General features: G+C 41.6%; 1 protein-coding gene across 1 annotated transcript; it reads right to left on the bottom strand.

The window, feature by feature from the left end:
• Positions 1-518: 518 nt before the first annotated feature.
• On the bottom strand, positions 519-21,836 carry nr1i2 (nuclear receptor subfamily 1, group I, member 2). Its single transcript, XM_080838766.1, has 9 exons — positions 21,754-21,836; positions 16,103-16,287; positions 9,585-9,715; positions 8,911-9,080; positions 7,978-8,261; positions 5,557-5,702; positions 1,690-1,806; positions 1,194-1,299; positions 519-790 (listed from the first exon to the last, which is right to left on the bottom strand). The coding sequence occupies exons 2-9, from the start codon at positions 16,267-16,269 to the stop codon at positions 649-651; spliced, it is 1,263 nt and encodes a 420-aa protein (XP_080694892.1). The 5' UTR covers positions 16,270-16,287; positions 21,754-21,836; the 3' UTR covers positions 519-648.
• Between the last annotated feature and the right edge of the window lie 1,300 nt (positions 21,837-23,136).

Genomic DNA, 23,136 nt, shown 5'->3' with positions numbered 1-23,136 from the left:
GAAGTTTAACATAGGTTTTAGTTTTTTTGTCAACACAAGTTTAACATTAGGTTTTTTTTTCAGCTTAGTCCCATCTTTGTCTCTTCTTGCTGGGTTGTCCTCTAGCAGCCATCAATACATCCATATATCACAGAAAGTCATGAGTACTTAAGATGGCTTAAGTGGTTTTAGCTTGTTCCCAGTGTCTGAATCCTCCACATCCAAAAATATGTTTTGATCCAAAAAGTTTCCACCTTCCAGTGGCATTTTATTTGGTCCCTTTAAATCTCTTAGCAGCGTTGTTTGTGTGCGTGTGTCTGTGTCCACAGCATGTCAGCAAAGTAATGTTTGCAGAGGACTCCAGACTCGTAAGCAGGCGCCTCATTTCTGCTCTGAACTAGGAGACGCTAACAGAATCATTGAGGTAAATCTGTTTGGTGCAGTGTAAACACACTGCAAGATGAATGGGCCAGCCAAGCCATTCCCAAAATAAAGCGTCTTTCCCAGTATTGTAGGCGTGTGTGTGTGTGTGTGTGTGTTTGTGTCTGTGTTTGTAAGAAAGAGAGAGAGAGAAGGCCCCCCCCTCCTACGTGATCCAGTATCCCTGAAACTTCTTAACAGACCTAGTTTATCGAAGCTAGCTTTTCAAGTGGCTAGCTGTTGCCATGGTTATCTGTCTTGGCTAACGACCTCCAGGATGAGCGGCGACAACTCCGGCTGGATGTCCTGGATCTGCATCACCTGCTTGGTGTACTCCTCATTCATCGTCCTCATCTCCGTCAGGCACGCCATGATTTTTGGGAACAGCAGACTGGTGGAAAACAGTGAAGAACGCAAGGAGAGTTGGCCAACGATCAAACTTGAATAACTCCATTCTAGTTTCATTTCATTCTCATTTCTAAAATACTTTTCTAAAAGTATTTTCTGAAAATTTGAAACGTTTTTGTAATATTCCCAAACAGCATGGACAGCATATATGGAACAGCATGGAATAATAAGTCATGAAAACTAGTTAACTGACTTACAGCCACCAGCATTTAAATAAAAACTCAATTGTGGTACCGTTATTACATTTTCAATAGCCACCAGTATTTAAATGTGAAAACAAATTACTGTAGAGTTATTCAATTGTCTATAGCCACCAGTATTACAATGTGAGAACTAAATTGCAATAGTTATTTAATTGTCAAAATATATGAACTTCAGAAACCTACTGTTTTTCTCCCTCCACCCTCTTGGACTCGATGTATGTCAGCAGGGCGATGGCCAGCGTCTCCTGGTGGTGGCTGATCACATCATGATTTGTGACACCTGGGCGATCTGTCCATCAGAGCACATTTAAAAAAGGTTCTGTTAAACTAGAACATCAGAGCACATTTAAAAAAACAGGTACCGTTAAACTAGAACAGTGTCGCTACATGAGTAGTCCGTGGTGTGCCTTGTCAGGTGTGTCCCTATCAGGCAAGGCAAGATGTGTAGAGATGCATTTCACATAGTGAACACACAAAATGGCACCCGGTCACTGTATCAACAACCTGTTCTTGACTTCTTACAAAGAGCACTCCACTGACTGCACATAGTGAGCACACATAATGACACCATGTTGTTGTACTCCCAACATGTCATTGACCTCTCATCAATGTGTAATCCACTGCCATGCTCATCCATGTAGATGGTGTTAGGAGTGTGCTGCTGGGGGGTTGGAGGTACCTGGGGAGAAGAGGGTGATGGCCTGCATGAGCGCATACTCCACATCGTGCAGCTTGAGGCCCCTCAGCGTGTAGTGGAACTTCATCAGGGGGTCCAGCAGGTGGGGCTTAAAACCCGCTACACAGAGTGAGAGCAGAGAGCAGAGAGAGAGAGAGAGAGAGAGAGAGAGAGGAGGTGGAGGGTGAGAGAGAGAGGAGGTGGAGAGAGATAGGAGAGGTAGGGGAGGTGGAGAGAGGGGGGGGAGAGGTAGGGGAGGTGGAGTGGGAAAGAGAGAAAAAGAGCGAGAGGTAGGGGAGGTGGAGGGAGAAAGGGGGGGGGGGTAAGGGTAGGTGGATGGAGTGAGAGGGAGAAAAGGTGGAGGGAGAGAGAGGAGAGGTAGGGGAGGTGGAGGGAGAGAGGTGGAGTGGGACAGAGAAAGGTAAGGGAGGTTGGGGGAGAGAGGGGGGGTAGGGGAGGTGTTAGAAGAGAGACAGAGAGAAAGCGAAGTAGGGAACGGGGAGAGAGAAAGTGAGTACGGGAGAAAGGAGAGGCACAGCTGAGGCCACACAAATTAAACATACCTCCTTAAGTTAATGATGTTTTGGTACAGTGTGATTCCTGAAACTTTCCATTCTGTTTGGATTCCACCCGCTGATTGTGATGTACCGGTATATCATTTATAAGCCATGACATGTATCCTCATATCAATATACTGTGAGTATGCTGTCACAGGCCGTATCTCACGTATCATCCCTGTACGACTATACAATTGAATGAACTTAATACACAGTAACTATACATTCAAAAATGCCAGGGTAGCCACACAAAAGTATAGACAGTAGGCCTACAGTTTTATTTGGCTGTACTGTTTTGCACGAGGGTGTTTATGTTCACCAGCACATCCTGCAAGTCCCTTGAGTTTACACATGTTGCCATGGAGAGCTCTCATGTTCTGAATAAGGCATGTCAGAGAGCCCAGATGAGATTTTAAGGCGCTGAAGGGTTGGCAGCTGAAGGCCAGCACCGAGAGTCTCCTACCAGTGGTCACCCATGACAACGGTCTACAATCATCTGCTCCCATCAAAAAACAAGAGAGAATGGGGGCAGGGAGCGTGAATCCATACTGTTGAATCAACGACCCCCTCTTTCTCTCTCTCTCTTTGTCCATCATTATCTCTAGACATAGGTCGTGGACAGAAACAGGGGTAAGACAAGAGATGTAAAGAGACATAAAGCAAGAGGAGACAAAGACAGAAGGAAAAAGAAGCTAACAAGGAGTAGCAACAATAGCCCAGCTACATGAAGTGGAAAGTAGCTAATAGACAGGTTGATCTGAGCACTTTAACGAGGAAACTTCAAGACAGCACAGCACACTCGAGGTGACAACCCCACACGTATGCCACTGTATGCACTCTCCCACACATGAGTGCACAGATGTGAGGGTAAAATGACCTGACAAACAAGCACACCAGTGGCCTGATGACTCAGAGAGGTCTCATTTACTCTCTCTCTCTCTCTCTCTCTCTCTCTCTCTCTCTCTTTCTCTCTCTCTCTCTCTCTTTCGCTCTCTCACACACACACACACACACACACACACACATTACTCACTGTCTCTGCTAGTCACACAGCAGCAGGACATGACATAACACAACAGCACCTGTGCTTGTTAACCCCCACCTAATCGTTCCTGTCTGTGGAACAGAGAAGTACAGCTGATTATACCATCAGTGCAGTCAGACGAGTACTCTTAAGCGTGTACTTTTTAGTGTGCTTTACCTCTTCAGCGGAGAATGGGAATGTGATCGCTGTGGTTATTTAGGTCAGTGGTTATTTGGCGACCAGTCAGATGGAGGAGATGATGGGATGTTTGTATGTATATTTATATTAGGGATGTCAACGTTAACACGTTAATCTATGCGATAAATGCGGCCGCGATTAACGCAAGAAAATATTTTAACGCAATTAACGCAACTTTAAATTATTATTATTATTTATTTTTTTTATTTTTTTTATTTAGGTTAGTTTAGTTAGGGCTGTGAAGGCTACTGTTAACTCACCTTGCTCCTTTATTGATGTCAGGTGAAAACTTATGAGTGAATCAATTATACACAAGAAATGGAAAATACTTAGAAGGTATCTTAACTAAACACAGCAAGTTACTATAAGATGCATTCGACAAGAATCAGCGCAACAACAGATTACAACACAGCTGGCTTATAAGTGCTAATGTTTGCCACCAACGGAGCTATGAATGAATGGTTTGCAAACGGTCACATGTTAAAATGTAACGTCAATTGTTTTTAGACTTTGTATTGGTGGCTTAAATGTATCTCTTATTTGTGGTTGGAAGCGGTGTATTTTGTAACACGTCCTGACCAATGTTTTCATAATCCGTCCATGTGTTCGTGTCCATAGAAACAACACACTACAACATGAAACATGAAATCACTTCAAGCAATATACATTTGCTGACCTAAATAAAATTTTATTTGTTATTACTTGAGGTTTTTTCAATAATTGACTATTTTAAGCTTGGCCTACCATTTTATGGGAGCGATGAGGGACAGGCGGGGCTTGAAAAGCACCCCTTGTTCAAAGTGGGGAATGGCAGAAAAAGTTTGAGAACCACTGCGGTAGTTAAAGATGGAGAGAGCTGAGGGATTATTGGGTGGAGAGTCTCTGTGATGGAGCCAAAATGATGGAACAATCAACAAAACTAAAGTTTTACTCGATAATTTATAAGATTTAGTCTTAAGAAGGAAAACACAATTTTAATCGTGATTGGGTTTTGGTATTTCAAGAATCATCCTTAACAGAAGGTGCATTTCTCGAAACAACTTGTACAAACACAAACACCACACAATGTATTCCCTGCAATAGCAGTCTGCCTCACTGACCCATTATATTTAAGACACATGTTCTGCATTTGGACGTGTTGAATCAAGCCTTATCATTTAAAATTAGTCATCAAGGTTCTTTACATTAGTAAATGTTCAAATAAATACAGTGCCACTGAAACTGATGAAATATATGCTTGACAAACAGTGACAAATGGTTTAACCATTTAGCTTGTCATGACTTCCACAATGAAAAATTGCCTAGATGTTTTGGGGGATATGACAATTCAACAGAGAGGCTGCATAATAATACATTTTGGTCAACATGACATATGCAATTGATCAGGTAACTGCTGACAATTAGACAAATACATTTGCATAAATGTACCAAAGCATTTGCAATTCCTTCAAAACATTGAGATCTGAGAAATGCACCAAAGCGACTGAAAAAATACAAAATAAAAACTGTAAATACCCTTGGTTCCCTCTGTTATGCACATGGACTTTAATATGTATACAGCCTTTGACTTGCATGGTATTTTCATTCAAGTCATTCTCATCCTTCTCTTTCAAGTGCTGTCTGTTATGGCAGTCTGAACGTATTTGTTTGCCACTGAATGCAACAGCCATTCTACAAACTAGTTACATGGTGCATTATAAGAGCGTATAAAAGTGTAAAGTAGGCTCAAATAATAGATCATGTTTCCTAGGGAAGAAAAAAATGCTGGCTGCATCTTTTGAAAATGGAACAGTGTTCTGGTATCTTAACTGGTAGCAACAACAACACCACCAAGGTCCTGGGTTTGATGGTTTGATACCCAGAGAGCACGTACTGCTCCAATTGTATATCTGTATAGCACTGTACAAACTTTACTGGATACAATTTTCTGCGATATGACGTTATGACGTCAGTGTAAATATTGTTCTTAAACCTAACCTTCAACAAAATGTCTCTGTGACTTTAAAAACAGATCTTCTTTTGCCTGAAAACCTGCTAGACGGTTGTAAAAAAACTCAAAGCAAATAAGACAAGACAAAAGAAAGGCCTCACCCCGAGAGGCGTCGTCCATGCAGTAGTGGAGGGGGCCACACTCCCAGATGCCTGTCTTGTCATTGAAGAGCATATTGAAGCGGATCTGCATCATTTCAAACGTGGCTCCCTTGAGCAGCGAGATCTGATCATCCATTGCAAGAGCCCTGTGGTTAGGAGCGGACACAGACATGGTGAGTTTACAGCTCATGGTCGAAGCAGAGACTCAGTTCAAGAAGTATCTCAGTGGTTAATCTGAGAACAGTCAGTTCAAAGTCAAAATTAGTTTGGCCTCTAGCTAGTCTTCTTATCAACATGCTCTTCGTTGTTCACACAAAAGAACACCTTGGCCCAGGGACGTGCACAGGAGTGGACTAAGGTTGCTCCGGCAACTGTATGGAATCAGATCAATGCCATAAATATTTTGTAATCTGTAATATAGATTTTGTATCTGTAATATAGATTTAGTATCTGTGAAACCATCTACACTTTCAAAACCTATCTACAGATATAGATTTCAAATACGAAATGTATCTACACTTTCAAAATCTATTTACAGATACAGATTTCAAATACGAAATGTATCTACACTTTCAAAATCTATCTGCAGATACGGATTTCAGTTACGCATTACGGATTTCTGTTACGAATTACAAAATCTTTTTGGCACTGTTTTTACAGCCTTTCTAAAGAGCCAATCAGCGCTTTTGGCAGATTTTCTTAAGCGCCAATCAACACATTGTATCCTTTACTGACTAGCCAATCAGCGCTAGCTTGCTGGCAACTGCTGGCCCGCTCATTATTCAATAATTATAAGCTAAATCTGCCACCGCTCGGCCTAGGGAGAGATCTGGGGTCTCCCCCGCATGGTTTGAATAAAATTCGGTGTACGAACGCCGTGGGGGAAGTTACACAAGCATGCCTTATGTCTGGCCCAAAGGGCTGATGAACACCTGTACTATTAAGTTAATCTTAGGCTCTGGCGATGCACTTAACGGTATACCCCCATCATCACTTAGCATGTGTCTGGAGAACAAGACAATAGCAGTCTGTCTGCTAAATGTTCTCATCGTGATAATGGGTCATATGAATGCTGTGAATAGGAGATCTGTCACGAAAAATGCTAACGTTAGCTTTCGTTAGCTACCAAAACAGATCTTAATATCTTCCATACAACGACAAGGATCTTTGAAACAGGTGGAACGAAGTGTGGAGTGAAAACCACTGACTTTGATTGTGCGTTTTACAATAACTTTATTAACAACTCCAAATATAGGACTTCTTACTTGTGCCATTTCTCAGTCTCTGATCCATGACTGCTGCCTGCATACACCGTTTCACTCAACTTCCCCAGTTACCAGCAAGCTAGCGCTGATTGGCTAGTCAGTACAGGATACAATGTATTGATTGGCGATTTAGAAAATCTGCCAAAAGCGCTGATTGGCTCTTTAGAAAGGAAGTAAAGACAGTGCCAAAAAGATTTTGTAATTCGTAACAGAAATCCGTAATGCGTAACTGAAATCCGTATCTGCAAATAGATTTTGAAAGTGTAGATAGTTTTTGAAAGTGTAGATACATTTCGTATTTGAAATCCGTATCTGTAAATAGATTTTGAAAGTGAAGATAGTTTTTGAAAGTGTAGATACATTTCGTATTTGAAATCCGTATCTGTAGATAGGTTTTGAAAGTGTATGGTTTCACTATACAAAATCTATATTACAGATGCAAAATCTATATTACAGTTTACAAAATATTTATGGCATTGATCTGATTCCATACAACTGCCCTTTTGCCCTCCTCGACTGAAGTTGCCCCTCCGAAAGAAAATATATATATTTGCATTCAGATGATGGGGGCGTGGCAGCAACGGTTAGTGAGAGTTTAAAATTATATTGGCAAAATTTGCGATCGGGACGGGGCGTGGCAGCTGTTGTGACAAACAAAAATAATGTGGGGCCCTTTTTCCCAGGGCAGAGCAACTGCCCTTCAAAATTCATGTGCACGTCCCTGCCTTGGCCCCTGTTTTAAGGACGTTAATGGCTGGCAGAAATGTCCGATTCCGCCTGGGCGGGTTGTCTTAACTCCAGCGATGAACATAGTTCTGAGCAGAGGGGTGGAATTTTGAATATGGGAGTGGCGACATATTCCTCTCCGACAGGGAACACTAGAATATGCCAATCACAAACCCTCTCTTCCCAAGTGTGATTCACTCATCTGGCCAAAAATGTCATCATTTAGTTTTTTGACCCAAGTAAAAATGCTTTGAATTCACAAACCATGTAATGTGAGAAAATATTTTTTTTTCCTTTTCAATGTATTATTTTGCCTTCAATCATTACAGAAATATAACATATGTCTCAGTGTGTGAAACAGATTTCCTAGGTCACGATGCACTCTGATGTAATCAAATAAAACTTTTAACGATAAGGATCTGTGCAGGACCTGAAGTCAGTGATGATCTTGGCGTAGTTGATGACGTTCTGGATCATGTATGTGCTAAGGTCGTTGATGTGGGACAGCGAGGTGAAGGTCACGCCCTTGCTCCTCTCACCTAGTTCCTGCTCAGCATTACTCTCCACGGAGCCCTGAGACAGAAACGAGGAAGAGGAGCCCGAACCATCGCTGCTCTGGATCCACTCTTTCTCTCCTGACTGAACTGCATCAGGCTTTGTGCTCTGCAGTACTTCGCTGTTCACTGCTGTTGAGCTTGCACACCGATCTAGGGGCTAAAAAAGGAAAACGGAGATGTAATGTATATGTGTCCATATTCATTACATACAATACATGTATACAAAATGAAATGTACATTATAACACGGGTAGATGGAATTATAACACGGGTAGATGGAATCCACCATTCTGAGAGTTAGTTCCGGGGTGTGCTATATTCAACGGTATAGAAACTGTACGACCTGTTTTCATCTACCTGAGTGTTCCATATCAGTGCGCACTCAAAAGGAAATATCTATCCAAGATGGCGGCGTGTTGTGGCTAATGTAGTGGGGAATGTTTCATGTGAATTAAGCCATCTACACGACTTTTTATATGTCCAAATTGACTCGGTTAGTTGTTTCTGTGCTACGCGAATGTTGCAGAGTATTGTAAGTCTTTACTGAAAGTCTCGAATATTATTTGTAGGTGACTTTTAGCGCTTAGACCAAAACTCCATTGAAACACACGTAGCTTTTGTGCTAGTCTTACAGACGTGAAGTTCCCAATGCTATTTGTCTGTTGCATAGCAACAGCCACACAAAGGGGGACTATTTTCTCTTGGCTACTGAAATGCGATACACAATGTTTGGTGACTAGAACTTATAATAATATGTTATTTAATGTAACAAAATGTATAACTAAGAATGAAGAGAGAAAGACTGACGCTGAACTGGTTGAAGTTGGAGCAGGTCCTATCAAAGGTCTCGCCATGAGCTTTCAGCAGCTCCTGGATGAGCGCCTCCTGCTGGGGCGAGAGCAGCACTGGCTCGGTCATCAGTCTCTTCCGCTTGATCTTCCAGCGCCGTTCCTCCACCGCCTCGTCCGTCATGATCACTGAAAGGAGTGGGGTCAGGGGTTAGCCACAACAGCGGCGTATCGGTGAGCTGGGATTCCTCGGCTACTATGTCTGGGACCTCTAAATTAGCCCCTCATCAATTATCCTAATAAAGTTATCAAGAGTTTTCCAGTACCGCAAATCAATGACCCCTTTACAACAAATACAAATATTGATGATTAAATTCAAACTATCAGCATACGAGACGGACCTAGAAAACGGACTAAAAAAAAACGAACTACACCAACAACCACTGCATTAGAATAATAATGCATAATAATGTGTCATAATAGTGCATAATGTATGGTATGTTACACATGAACACACATGAGATTGACAGTGTGTTAGAAACAGAATAAAAGAATGACACTGGTTGAGACAGATTGACGAGAGAATTGAGACAGATTTACAGTGAGTGAGAAAGACAGATTGAGACACAATGACAGTGTGAGTGAGACAGCTTGACTGAGACAGAGTGAGACAGACTGACGGCAGTCACTCACACTCCCTCCTCATGCCGATGGAGAGACACTTCTGCATGCGGCAGGCCTGGCACTGTCGCCGGTTACTCTTGGTGATGACACAGTTCTTCTGGAAGGGACACCTGAAGGGCCCCAGCCTCTTCACAGCCCGCCTGGAGTGAGGAAGAGGAGGAGGAGGAGGAGGAGGAAGGACACATGAGTAGTGCACATCAGACATTCTTCTAAAAAAAAGCCCCTTAGGGAAGGAGGTTCTGTTATTGTTAAGACCCTCTGTGAATAAACAGTGTAATTTGATTGGCTGTTGAGCTGAAATATCAACAACCTTTTGCAAACTGTGGACTGTATCTTTAAGAGTCAGCTTCCACCACATTATCTAGTTGACACATTGAGGAATGTTTAGGGACACAATGGGAGGAACGCAAGTGCCCTTGTCATTAGCAGTTGCTGTGGTCACAAACCAAATGAAAACAAAACAAATAGCCCTCGTGGGAAGGTTCAGCCATACACACACACACACACTCTGTGACCTGCAATGATGTACAATAACCCTATGATTTACTCTATGACCCAGACTCGACAACAGACTCATAGCGATGAGTTTCCTGCCGGAACTCAAAGCCAACAGTGCGATGTGCAACTGTGCAACAGGACAATGCAAGACCAAGTAATTTCCTGTCGTCATACTGCAATGATACCTTTCCTGTAATGTTATCTAATCTTCAGTCAGTCCAGTTCAGGCGATTAACTCACATTTCAAAATCAATTCCATTCCAGTCCAATGTGGTAGGTCAGACAGGGTACACATTGTTATTTTAGTCCCGTTGTGACCTTGGAGAAACAGAACACTAGCTTCCCAAAACACTACTTCAGTACCGTGATGAGATACTAAATGTACCATGGTGTTAGATTTAGTTTAAATACATGGTTTTTAGTCATATGCAATCACAGCAAGGTCCATTCTGTCAATATGCATCTAAGGCCTCACAGACGGGCATCAGGCCTGTTCCCCAACCATTTGGACCCTGAGACATCAAATAGCTATTGTCCAGGGTCAGGAAGGAAAGACAGCAGGAGATCAATGGTTGCCAGGACCCCAGACAGACATTTAATTAACTTAGACTTAATTGGGTAAGACCAAATAAGGTAACTTCCTACTTTCATTTATGGACACACCTTTATTGTTTGCATGTTAATTATGTACTATAAGGGCCACAACCCTCCGTAATGTCATTGAAAGAATTCTATCGTTTACCGCGACTTGCGAGTTGATTGTGTGATGCGTTGGAATAAAGTATTATAAGCTATACATCTTTCCCGAGTTTCCTGACTCTCTGCAACCGAACCTTGGATTAAGGATAACAGAACCAGCTTACTTCTTCAATTGGTGTTTCCACCCAGTTTCACGATAAAGGAAGAAATTACCAGGAGAGAAGCTTCTCAATTCAAACGGTGAGTGCATCTCTTATTTATCGCTGAAAAAAAGAACAGAAGAGTACTGTATAACCCAGGACCGTTTTGCAGGAAACCAGGACTCGTAAGAGGGCCCACTTTATGATCGTGTTATTCCGAGGCAGATCATTTGGTGCGTAATGTTACCATTTTGGTGAACATTTTTATATTGACGGACTGAGATTCCGTGTCGGATTTATATTGTGGAACTATTAAGAGGGCCTACGAGTGATTCTTTGATTCCCGAGACAATCACTTGTAAGTGATGTTACAGCTATTTCATAATTGTAGACATCTTTTATATTGACGGATTGAGATTCCGTGGCGGGTTTATATTGTGGAACTATTAAGAGGGCCTACGAGTGATTCTTTGATTCCCGAGACGATCACTTGTAAGTGATGTTACAGTTATTTCATAATTGTAGACATCTTGTATTAACGGACGTCGTTTCCGTGTTGTAGTGTATGTGTTTGAGATACCTGAATTTACTCTGTTTATACGGATACATTTGATACCTCTCCCGGGAAAACCATACAAGTTCTCGAACTAATATTGAACTAACGTTTGATTCATTATTTGGGAATAAGGCCCAGGCGCAGATATTTCCACCAGGCCTACTGAAGTTAACGCTAAGTAGACTGCAGTTGTCGGTATTTGCGTAGCGTGGCATTTTTGGATTGATAAACTTTCGTTTTGACTAATTTAAGTGGGAGGTTCAAAATTACATTGTTTGTTATATAGCTTCCGGGTTGTGAAAGAAACAAAATGACTGTAAAGAATACAAAGACCAAACTAATTCCCACTTCTAAGAAAGGTGGGCGGGCTGTACCTGAGATCGATTCTGAAACCATAACCACCTCAGTGAAAGGTTTCCTGAATAATCATTTGAAGGTAGATAACGTTCAAAGGAAACTAGAGACAAAATATGAGATTGTGACTGACAATGGTAATTTGTGGCCTATGGATGACGTGAAACGTGCGTGGGGAAAGATGCAACGTTTGTCTGATAAGGATAAAATACCATACGCGTTGGTGATCCTGAGTCAAGTTACGCGTAAGAATAAGGCCATTCAAAAGGTCGAATTTGAAACAAATTGTCGTGAGGAAAATGAGAAATTTGAGAAAGCGTTGTCCCAGTTAAAATATGAAAAGTCTGAACTGGATAGGCAACTACTTGTTGAAAAAAATAAGGTCCGAGCTTTGGCGGAGGACGTGAGATTCATGAAGGCGGAGAAAACGAAAATGGCGCAGGTTGCTGAGTTTGAGAAAGGCATACGTGTTTGTGATAAACTTACTGTAGGCCTACCTAGCGAGACCTTATACCCTTTTAATGAAATGAGGGAGGCGGCGCAGACAGAAATGCGACAGACCTTACAATCAGCTATAGGTCCCCATAGCGACGGTGATGTGAGTGAGGACAATGATGACGTGACGAGTTTGAACGGCCTAGCCAAATTGAGACCATTAACCACTAGGCATGCCGGGGAGGATCTAGTGTACAGCTATAAACCTGCTAAACCCCAGGACATCGACGCGTGGTCAAAAAATGTACTACATCCCCGTAAATCGGGGATGGAGGCGTGGTCCAAAATAAACAGGCTGCGCAACATATACCAACTACATCCGCTGGATGGCGTAGCCATGATATGTACTGTTCTGAACGTTTCCGAAGCAAACAAGCTTAGACGAGCTGTTGAAGGTGGTTTAGGAGAAAACCAACAGAAGGTAGATGATGGCTTGCAAGCTTTACGTGACTTTATTCAAACTTGCACCGATGCGAGTACTGATTGGTCAAAGATAGCCGCCTGTAAACAGAAGGCTACTGAGACTGTGGATGATTTTGCCCAGAAATTCATTGAAACATTTTTAAGACATTCTGGTATAAGTGGTTTTACAGAGGAAAATATTGGTGCTAGCGATCATGGAGCTTTAAAGGCAAATATGTTGCAAGGCTTGAACCCAGAGTTGAAACAGGCTGTTAAGCTGACCACAATTACTTGGGAAGACACTGGTTTTACCTTTGACAGCCTAGTAAGCGCGGCAAGAAGGGCAGAACGTAGTGTTGAGCACAAAATCAGATATGTCAGCACTTGGGATTCAGATTCAGATTCAGAACCAGAACACATGCTGAGGCACATACATGCTAGATCACATGATACATGCCGGAAATGCGGTAAACATGGCCACTGGGAAAAACAATGCAGGTCTCAGAGCAGAAGCCACCATGCTACTCATTCCTACCACCATAAAGAGGATGACAAGGAGAGTGATGATGATAACTTATTCACCAAGTTTGCAAAATTGACTGACTATCAGAGACAGGCCATAATGTCTGCGGTTAATTGAATCTCTGGAAATATGACTATGGATAAACGCCAAGTCCTACTATGTTCATCATATCATTACTTTTAGCAATAATATGATGAGTGGATGGGAATTTAGATAATGACTTGATTATGGACACAACAATGAGTTACGGGTTGATGACAACAGTCAGAACCCTAATGTTTTAATGTTCAATGTTATGTTTTTCATATGAATGAGATACCACATTCTTGGGATTTTGTGATACTGCCGCTTGTTTTCTGATTATGTGTTTCAGTAACAACATTTGGCCCATGACCCCGGAACGGCTATTTTCGACGACAACAGCCAACAACATGAGAGCGACGTCTTCAATGTGCATCCAGTGGATGGCGACCATGCCTCACCCCAGTCGCATCTGCCTTATACGACATCCTCCATGACGCACCTAAGGACAACACATTTCTTCCCACCAAGAACATTTCCATGTACTTGCAGGACATATACACGAATGGATGGACAGATCCATGGGGAGACTTCTCCGGGAATACTCAGATAATGATATCACATTCCAAGCATGTATGCAACTGTCAGTTTTTAAATGTGTCCCATCGATACTACAAGAGTCACATATTCAATCGCATATGAATAACAAGGATGGTACCTAGTTACCACTTGCAGCTTGCCGTGGGGTAAGGATTGCTACATAATGGTAGAATCGTGAGAGAATTTTCCTAATGAAGGTTTTTCGCTCTCACCTGTGAGATAAGGCACTTGGTACCCATATTAGGAAAAAACAAACAACATGGATACCACTACACTAATGATTAGCCACTACACTATGGAGATATATGTGTTTGTTTACATTTTTCTTTGTTATTTGTTTATCACCTTTTATTGTGATCATGATGTAAGAATATTTGATGATCAAAGGGTGGGGTTGTTAGATTTAGTTTAAATACATGGTTTTTAGTCATATGCAATCACAGCAAGGTCCATTCTGTCAATATGCATCTAAGGCCTCACAGACGGGCATCAGGCCTGTTCCCCAACCATTTGGACCCTGAGACATCAAATAGCTATTGTCCAGGGTCAGGAAGGAAAGACAGCAGGAGATCAATGGTTGCCAGGACCCCAGACAGACATTTAATTAACTTAGACTTAATTGGGTAAGACCAAATAAGGTAACTTCCTACTTTCATTTATGGACACACCTTTATTGTTTGCATGTTAATTATGTACTATAAGGGCCACAACCCTCCGTAATGTCATTGAAAGAATTCTATCGTTTACCGCGACTTGCGAGTTGATTGTGTGATGCGTTGGAATAAAGTATTATAAGCTATACATCTTTCCCGAGTTTCCTGACTCTCTGCAACCGAACCTTGGATTAAGGATAACAGAACCAGCTTACTTCTTCAATGGGCAGGTTGTTTTCTTCTCACACTTTCTAACTTTCCGGACAGTCTTTCAGTAACATGGAGACATATTCACACAGGCTTCAGCAAGCTAGGTACAGTGAACTACAATACAGCATTTTGCCCTCCTGTCTCTTCATAGGTATAGTCCCTCCTGTGTCTACATCAATTGAGGTAAGGGCTGTCCACGTTGCAAAAAACAACAACTGTAACTATAACGATATGTGCATCCACACTGACCAACTATTGAGAAAACCTCTCAAAAATAAAATTTGTGTGTCAATGTGATGCCTTTCAAATGCGAAGGACTTTTCTTATGTTCGCAGAAACGTTCTGAAAGTGATGCCCAAAGATATCAGTCTCTAGTCGTTATTGTTACAGTGTGTGGTGTGGTGTGGACATTGCCATTGTTATCAGCCTGAAGGAGTTTATTTTGCCATGCAGACCAACTGACTGTATTTTACCTTGCTTATGACTTGAGAACGAATCAGTAATTTTATCATTTGACACTAATGAACAAAAACAGGCCTTTTGGTACCAACATGTCACACACAATCCATTAACCACAATCAGCCAACACACACTAGAGGTGGCAGCGCTAAATTATGCATTTAACAGGCAAGTCATTCAAGAGGCAAGAATAAATAGGCTTTAAGAGCTCGACTGCAAAACAGAAATTAAGCACATTCACACACACACGTGCACTGACACGCACACACACACAATGTTTTTTCTTAGTAGCTAATTAACATAGCATTGCTTGTAGTGCCTTGGAGACCAACCCTGAAGGACTATGAAGTACATTTGTATTGAGCTTACTTGTGTGTGGCCTACAATGTACACACTCATTGAAAAGGCTGCTGCATGAATGTAAATCAAATGAATACAGAATTGATTTGAAAACTACAGCTGGCTTTAGTGTTACGGATAATGCATGGATTGTTGGATGAATGAATAATAGCTGAACTGGGCCTTGAAAGAGGTTTAAGGATCCACTTTGGATATTTGAATCATAAATCTCACCTCTGGGTGTCTGTGTGTGTGAGAGTGTGTGTAGGTGTGAGTGAGTGAGTGAGTGAGTGAGTGAGTGAGTGAGTGAGTGAGTGAGTGAGTGAGTGAGTGAGTGAGTGAGTGAGTGAGTGAGTGAGTGAGTGAGTGAGTGAGTGAGTGAGTGAGTGAGTGAGTGAGTGAGTGAGTGAGTGAGTGAGTGAGTGAGTGAGTGAGTGAGTGAGTGTGTGTGTGTGTGTGTGTGTGTGTGTGTGTGAGAGAGTGTGTGAGAGAGTGTGTGAGAGTGCATGTGTGTGAGTATGAGTGGGTGTGTGTGTGTGGGTGTGGGTGTGTGTGTGTGTGTATGAATGTATGCTCACCTGAAGAAGCCCTTGCAGCCTTCACAGGTCATGGCGTTGAAGTGGTAGCCGTTTGCCTGGTCTCCACACACCTGGCATATCTTTGGCCCCTCATCTTCCTCCTCCTCTTCATCCTCCCTCTCCTCCTCCGAGCTCTTCGTCTGCTGCTGCTCCTCTTCCTCACTCATGTTGATCCCCCTGAAGAGCTAAAAAGCAGATCACAACCCTTCACAATCACAAAGAAAAAAATCCTGTCATCTTAAAATACACGCAATGAAAAAATGTATTGAGTACTGGTTAATGAATTTATCACGTCATTTGAGGTCAAATGCATTGATCATGGGAGGTAAGGTAAGGAATAGTTAAGGAGGGAATCTAATTAGGTTTCTAATTGTTTGAAATATCTGATTTTGACTCTGATAAATGTGATAAATGACTTGAAAGACATTTTTCACAAAGAGGAGGAATTATCGCTCATAATCAAACACAAGGACATCACCTGTCATTTACACTAATGAGTATCTGGAAACACACACTTACACACAAAAAAAACACACAATTACAGCCACTTCAAAGCATATGTAAATACAGTTCAAATGGCACACAACATTACCATAATCCTACTGATTACACTAGGTCAACACACCAGATATGAGTATAAACTAACCAATCTAATATGAACCTGATGTTTTTTATTTAGTGTTGCAATGCTAATTAAAGTCATAACCACACAACTGATTTAAATTACCTGTATTCCAACATACAGAGGTTCCCTCAGCATTAAGAGACACAAGACAGTTTCACACATTTAACTGAAATGGAATCCCCTCTTGCCTCACCCTGGTTGGCACAAGGTCCCGGCTGAATGCAAAACAAGTCACAGAATTTACCACCTTCTTTTATGTGAGTCAATCCCCTAGAGTTCAGTGCCCACTCTAGTCTTTCCCTCCATTCAGATATACCTCCCCTGTCGTCACTTTAGATACACACCATTCCGAGCTAACTGTGTCCACATTTGCTCAGTATGGCATCTTGCACTGAAGCAATCAAAAACCCACCACGCAAGACACAAAAGCACTAATCGAATGCAAGTAAGAGCAAAGAATTTCACTCACTGCACATCAACACCAAAAGACCTCTGATTAAATGAACTAAAACCTTTTATCAAAAAGACTTAAACTAGTCTATAAATGAGCCAGGACCCCTCAGCTTAGATTGGACACAGCATGCCTATCATAAGACATCTCAATGACCTGCCTCCAGTGAGCGTAGCACAGCTCATCAGCTATGGAACTGTTGCAGAACAGTGTTGTTATCCAGGCTATGTGTAAAAGTAGGTGAGCATCACAAAAACATACCTCTGTGTGTTCTGCTTGAGCTGGTTCCAGGTATCTGAACTGGCGAAGGGCCCTCACTAAGAACAAGCCATCTCCCCTCACACGTTACTATGGTAGCCATTAGAGACTCCACCACCTCCGCCAATTACCACCGCTCACCTGCCCAACCCCCCACACAGACAGACACACACTCTTACGCCGTCACCGCGTTCGCAAAGGGTCCGCAATTCATTCTCTGGTTGAATGCTAGTGCTGAGTGCAACTGCTGAAGTGCGCGGTGATGAAACCACTGTTACACATACAGCCTATTCTCTTTTGGGGAGATTGCATTGCACAGCGATGAATAGGGATGTATTTGCAGGCTGATTTAAAAATATATATAAATGGAACAAACAATGGTTTAGCACACACCAAGCACACACACACACACACACACACACACACACACACACACACACACACACACACACACACACACACACACACACACACACACACACACACACACACAAACTAAACAAGAATCTACTATAATAACACCTCGAAGGAATCTACTCTGCACGACCTTTAGCATCAATTCCCACGGGTCCGTGTTATTATCCCAAGACTGACAATAAACCTGTTTGCAATCAATTGCTGCGCCTTTTCCTCTTGAATTGTGTCCTCCAGTTTGCAACATTCACACACCCACACACATCACTAAGCAGTGTCATGCCATGTGTCGAGATGAATCACTGATAGGGCTCAAATACCTGGAGGCGTGATGACCAACATGCTCATCTGGCTCCTCATAAAGTATACATACTATGCTTGTAGACAGAGCAAACATTTTTACAGTTACGTATCAAAATAACTGATGAAGATATATTTAATGTTATATTTAAGCGTCTTTGAGACCTTTGAAAAGATCTACTGTATATAAAAATTATGTATTGTTATTATTATTATAGCATGGACTGTATTTAAGATGTACCATTACAAGCTTAATTTCATTTTCATGGAATCAGTGATATGGGTCTTTGAAAAGTGCAACACAATGCAGAGTCAGTCAAGTAAAGGGGTTCAAGCTGATTTCTAGTTGTACGTGGGTGCTGTGCAAAGCCTACACTGTAGCCTACGCAAGTGGCCTTCACTGTTGTGAGCATTTATTTACTTTTGTGCTGGTGTGTCTGTGGACAAAAATAAAGAAAAATGGTGGACCGCAGTGTAAGTCCGTAGACGGATATAGTTCGCTGGGAGACTCCTTGCAATGTATTTTTTGGTAACAATAACAGGGTTACCAGATTGAGTCTTTACGAAATGTCACATATCTAATTCATGGTCAACCAGTTTCAGAATATAGGTTATTGGTGCTTTGGTACAACTATTCTATCACTATTCACCATTATAATGAATAACTTTGAAAGTCAAAGGACCGAGCCATCTTGCAACATGCACATTTTAAGTGAAAGTGTAGTGAATGGTTAACAGCACATTCTGACTATAACCAGCTAAGGCTGCTCCACCGCCCTCCCGTAGGACTCCTTAGCCTCTCGCAAGCATAGCTTGAGTTCCCTCTATACACTCCATAGCTCCAATTTGTCTTTGAAGGCCCTCTCGTTCTTCTTCTTCTTCTTGTCTTTCAAAGTCCTTCCCTTATTCTTCTTCTTGTCTTTGAAGGTCCTCTTCTTCTTCTCCTTGAGGAGGCCTTATTATTCTTCTTATTATTATTGTCTTTGAAGGCCCTCTTCTTTTTCTTCTTCTCCTTGAGGAGGCCCTCTTCTTATTATTATTCGTGTCTTTGAAGGCCCTCTTCTTTTTCCTCTTCTTCTTCTTCTTCTTGAGGAGGCCCTTGGCATCACCGGCTGCCCAGGGCTTGTTGTAAGCAAAGTCTAGCATTATAAATGAATCCTGAATAGCAGATATAAATACTTGGAAAGAATAGATAAGAAAACATGAAGAGTATTGCGGGGGTGGCAATAAAGAGATAATAAGATACATGTCTGCTCTGGTCCCTTGCGCACAATAATATAATTTGTATAGCTAATGCATTTAGAGAAGTACTTTTCTCTACACTTCTCTGTCACCATTTCCCATTGAAATCCATGCAGGTCTCACGGGGCTGATAAGGTATTGTCAGAGAATGCTGTCTTCATGAAATGAACACACATTCTCTTGATAAAAAACACAAATCTGAAACAAAAACACACTGACTTCCCACTATGGACATATGACTAATATCTTCATGTTGACGTGACATAGAAGGCTGAAGGATTCTTTCACCTCAGGACCCACAACACTTCAAAGCAAAAATCTCAACCATGCTGTTGTGTGTTATTTTGACCAAACCAAAGCAAATAGAAAACAATTAGTTGTTCCACTTTTCATCTTTCTTATTCTCTCACCTCACTGTAATTTGTGTCTCCTTCGCCAGCCAGTTTATCTAATCAGTTTCCACTGTTTCTCATGAGCTTGTACACAGGATGTGAATCTGATTAACCACACAATCACAAACATACACCTGAGCACATCAGTTAACCTTTCATGCTAAATGCACTTCAACCACCAAACCACTTCATACTTCACCCAAAAGTGACTCATGCTACCATAACTAGCAACTGCTCTCTTCCAGCAAGACTGGAGAGGTGTATGTCCTGATAATTTCCCAACATCAAAGAGGTAGGCTACTAAGAATGTGCAAAAGCAAAATCACAGATCAGGCTTGCCACGATTGTAAGTTACTTGAGACGTTCCAAATGTCCCTCTGTTCCAACTGTTCTCTGACTAAAATCTTTTTTTTTTAATGGACATACAATTTGATGACAATTCAATTGACAAACCCGAATACAAAAAAATAAAAGGGATTTGGCAAAAAAAATCAAACAGATTTCATTTCAGCACTAAGAAGCGTCAATAAACCCCATGCCACCACATGACCACTGGTGATATTTACAGAGCTGAGAGCCTGACATACTCATGAGGGAAAACAAATCACAGCGGCTGACTCTTTGCTGTGTGCCTTGTTGTGTCTGCGTGTGTGTGTGTGTGTTTGTGTGTGTCAGAGGGTTGAGGTCACCTGCCACTTAAGACTTTCCTCTGCAAACAAGCGTGTTTCAGACAAGATTTTTAAACCATCCACTGTAGAAAATTATGATTCAGATTTACAGAATCAATAAATCTCCAGTCACAATATTTAGTCAAACACATAAATGCCAGCTTACTTCCTACACATCACCACTACCTCATAACTATTACAAATAATAACATAGTCCGCCTAGCTCTTAGTTCGTTTTAACAGAACCTTATAACTCCCATATCAAAATATCATATTTAGCATTTGTGCACAACTTACTCACTATTAGAGCTTCAAAATCGGATACAACTTGAATCACGTCATTAAATCTCAAACTCTGCTCACTAGGAAACTGAAGTTCAAATTCCAACTCCACCTCCCAAAGAATGCAACGTTCATCGAGGAAGCAACATTTTTGAGAATGCAAAGGGAAAACGTCGTTTTCAAAACACTGCAAGTCATTTAATTTCAGAACTGTTTGTGATGAAGGCAGCTTAACTTCATGGAATGAATGCTGCGCCAAGATCATAAACGTTGATCTGTCAAACTGGTTGATCTTGTCTGGTAGGGGGCTTACTCTGAGATGACAGCCAACATGTAATGTCTCATACAACATCCACGGCGTGCAAACTTCACCTAACTTCACCTATTCACCTATGTAGGTCAGGCTTCATAGGCGTCATTCTCATTAGAAATCAGATCCGCATTCGTTGCTGTCAGACAAATACAGACTCGCTTCACACTTTCCACAAAATATTACAATACATTTTATTTTGTTTTTACTTTGTATCACATTCGGTTTCAGTTGTATCAGTACAGCCACTGTATCCTAAACATGTCTTACCTGCTGGGTAGTGAACTTTTGAACTTTAGTCGGTTTCTCTAACAACTCGGGGCACGCACAAAGGTCATGCCATAGCCTACGCTCAATTCATACGCAACCACAGCGACATATGTTTGACATTGCTGAATAGTTTTTGTTTCTTTCGTTCTTTCATGAAATAGTGCGCTACCGTACAGCCTACGTCGAACTTAAAGACGGACAACTACGAGTAGTTAGGCAGACAGATCATAAAATAAATTGTGTATGCACCATAATTTCAATAATAACACGGCAATTTACCTTGACACCTAAACGGGTTAATCTTATGAAACTAAATGGAATGAGCTCTGTGGTGAAATGCAGGCCGGCGCAGTCGCGCAGAAATAGCAGGTTACGCTCTGTAACTGACGTAACCTGCGCCACACTGTACGATAACATTAAGGAACTTCAAGGTACTCACAAACGGACTGTAGTTCGATTAGCGCGCATGATGGCATCCAAACAAACGATGGCAGTTGTACCTAAAACATGCCAATGACGGGCTCCTCTCTTCTTTCATTGCGTTGACAATTCTTGACCAGGGCGCCGAATAACAAGGACGTAAAGTTGTCAGCAGAGTGTTGGACTAAAGGACAACCCTTCATTTCCTGGTTACAGCAACAAGGGAAACAACGCCTATTAAAGGATGCAATCTGAATTGTGTGGTGTAAGTAGGCTATTGCCCTGTGAACCCACAGGGAGGAAAAACTGTGCGGTGGTTGCACGAAGAAAACCAACCCTGTTGGTAATGTAGCCAAGCCTGAATCGAAAACACCGGTTTTCCCTAAAGCGGGCTACAAACACAATGAGTGTTTGTCTGATAAATACAAGGTAAAGTCATAAACATAAATAAAGGCATTGTTGGTTTGCGTAACATGTTGCTTGGGACACTGAGTTTGTCCTACTGGAGATTACTCGCACGTAATAAATGACACAGACACATCACGTCCACAGGGACATGGACACGAAGCGTATGACAGATGTGATGTAGCCTACATGACGAAGGCTGTAGCCTAACAGAAAATAATGGACATAACATCCAGGACACCAGAAGGTTTCAAAGGAGGGGGGGGGGGAGGTCAAACGTAGGCCTACCACTCTTTAAATTGTAATTTGTAAAGAGATCGTAGGCTACAAGAGTGAATGCCATTATTTTGTGACAAACAGCCTATCTGTCTTCTGTCAAATAGGCTTCAAGTCAATTTACAGAACAAACACAAATGTAGCCAATAGGATTATAATGTATAGGCCTACCTATACCAAAATTTACCAAAAAAGAGCAATATCCTCAAATCAGATGGGCTGTCAGTGGTGGACAGTAACGAAGTAAATGTAATTCGTTCCTGTACTTAAGTAACATATCTATGTATCTGTACTTTACTCAAGTATTTCTATTTGGTTTGACTTTATACTTTCACTCCACTACATTTCAAAGTGAAAATTCGTACTTTTTACTCCATTACATTTAGTAAAGCCCCTCGTTCCTTTTTACCAAAGCGAATCAAATAATGAGGTCAAAGTGAGTTCACAATCACACCAATCAGGGATTAGCGCTATTTGCTATGAAGTCCTTTCGGTTTTGTCAGTTTCGTTCGTTCGTTGAGCGTGAGCTACGTTGAATTCTGCAGCATTTTGAGGCTGTTTTATGCTCAAACTTAGCCTACGCAACGCTACATAAATGATGGAAGAAACATACACAATCAACGGAGTTTCTGCTCAGGCTCACATTTAAAAATGCTTGCCTTTTATAAGGGCACAAGATGTCGCAAACTTTTATCATGCAGTTCTTGACAAACTCCCTCTT

This window comes from Sprattus sprattus (assembly GCF_963457725.1).
Source record: "Sprattus sprattus genome assembly, chromosome: 5".
NCBI lineage: Eukaryota > Metazoa > Chordata > Actinopteri > Clupeiformes > Clupeidae > Sprattus > Sprattus sprattus.
The sequence above is the reverse complement of the archived record's forward strand: the minus strand, read 5'-3'. Positions and strand labels throughout refer to the sequence as shown.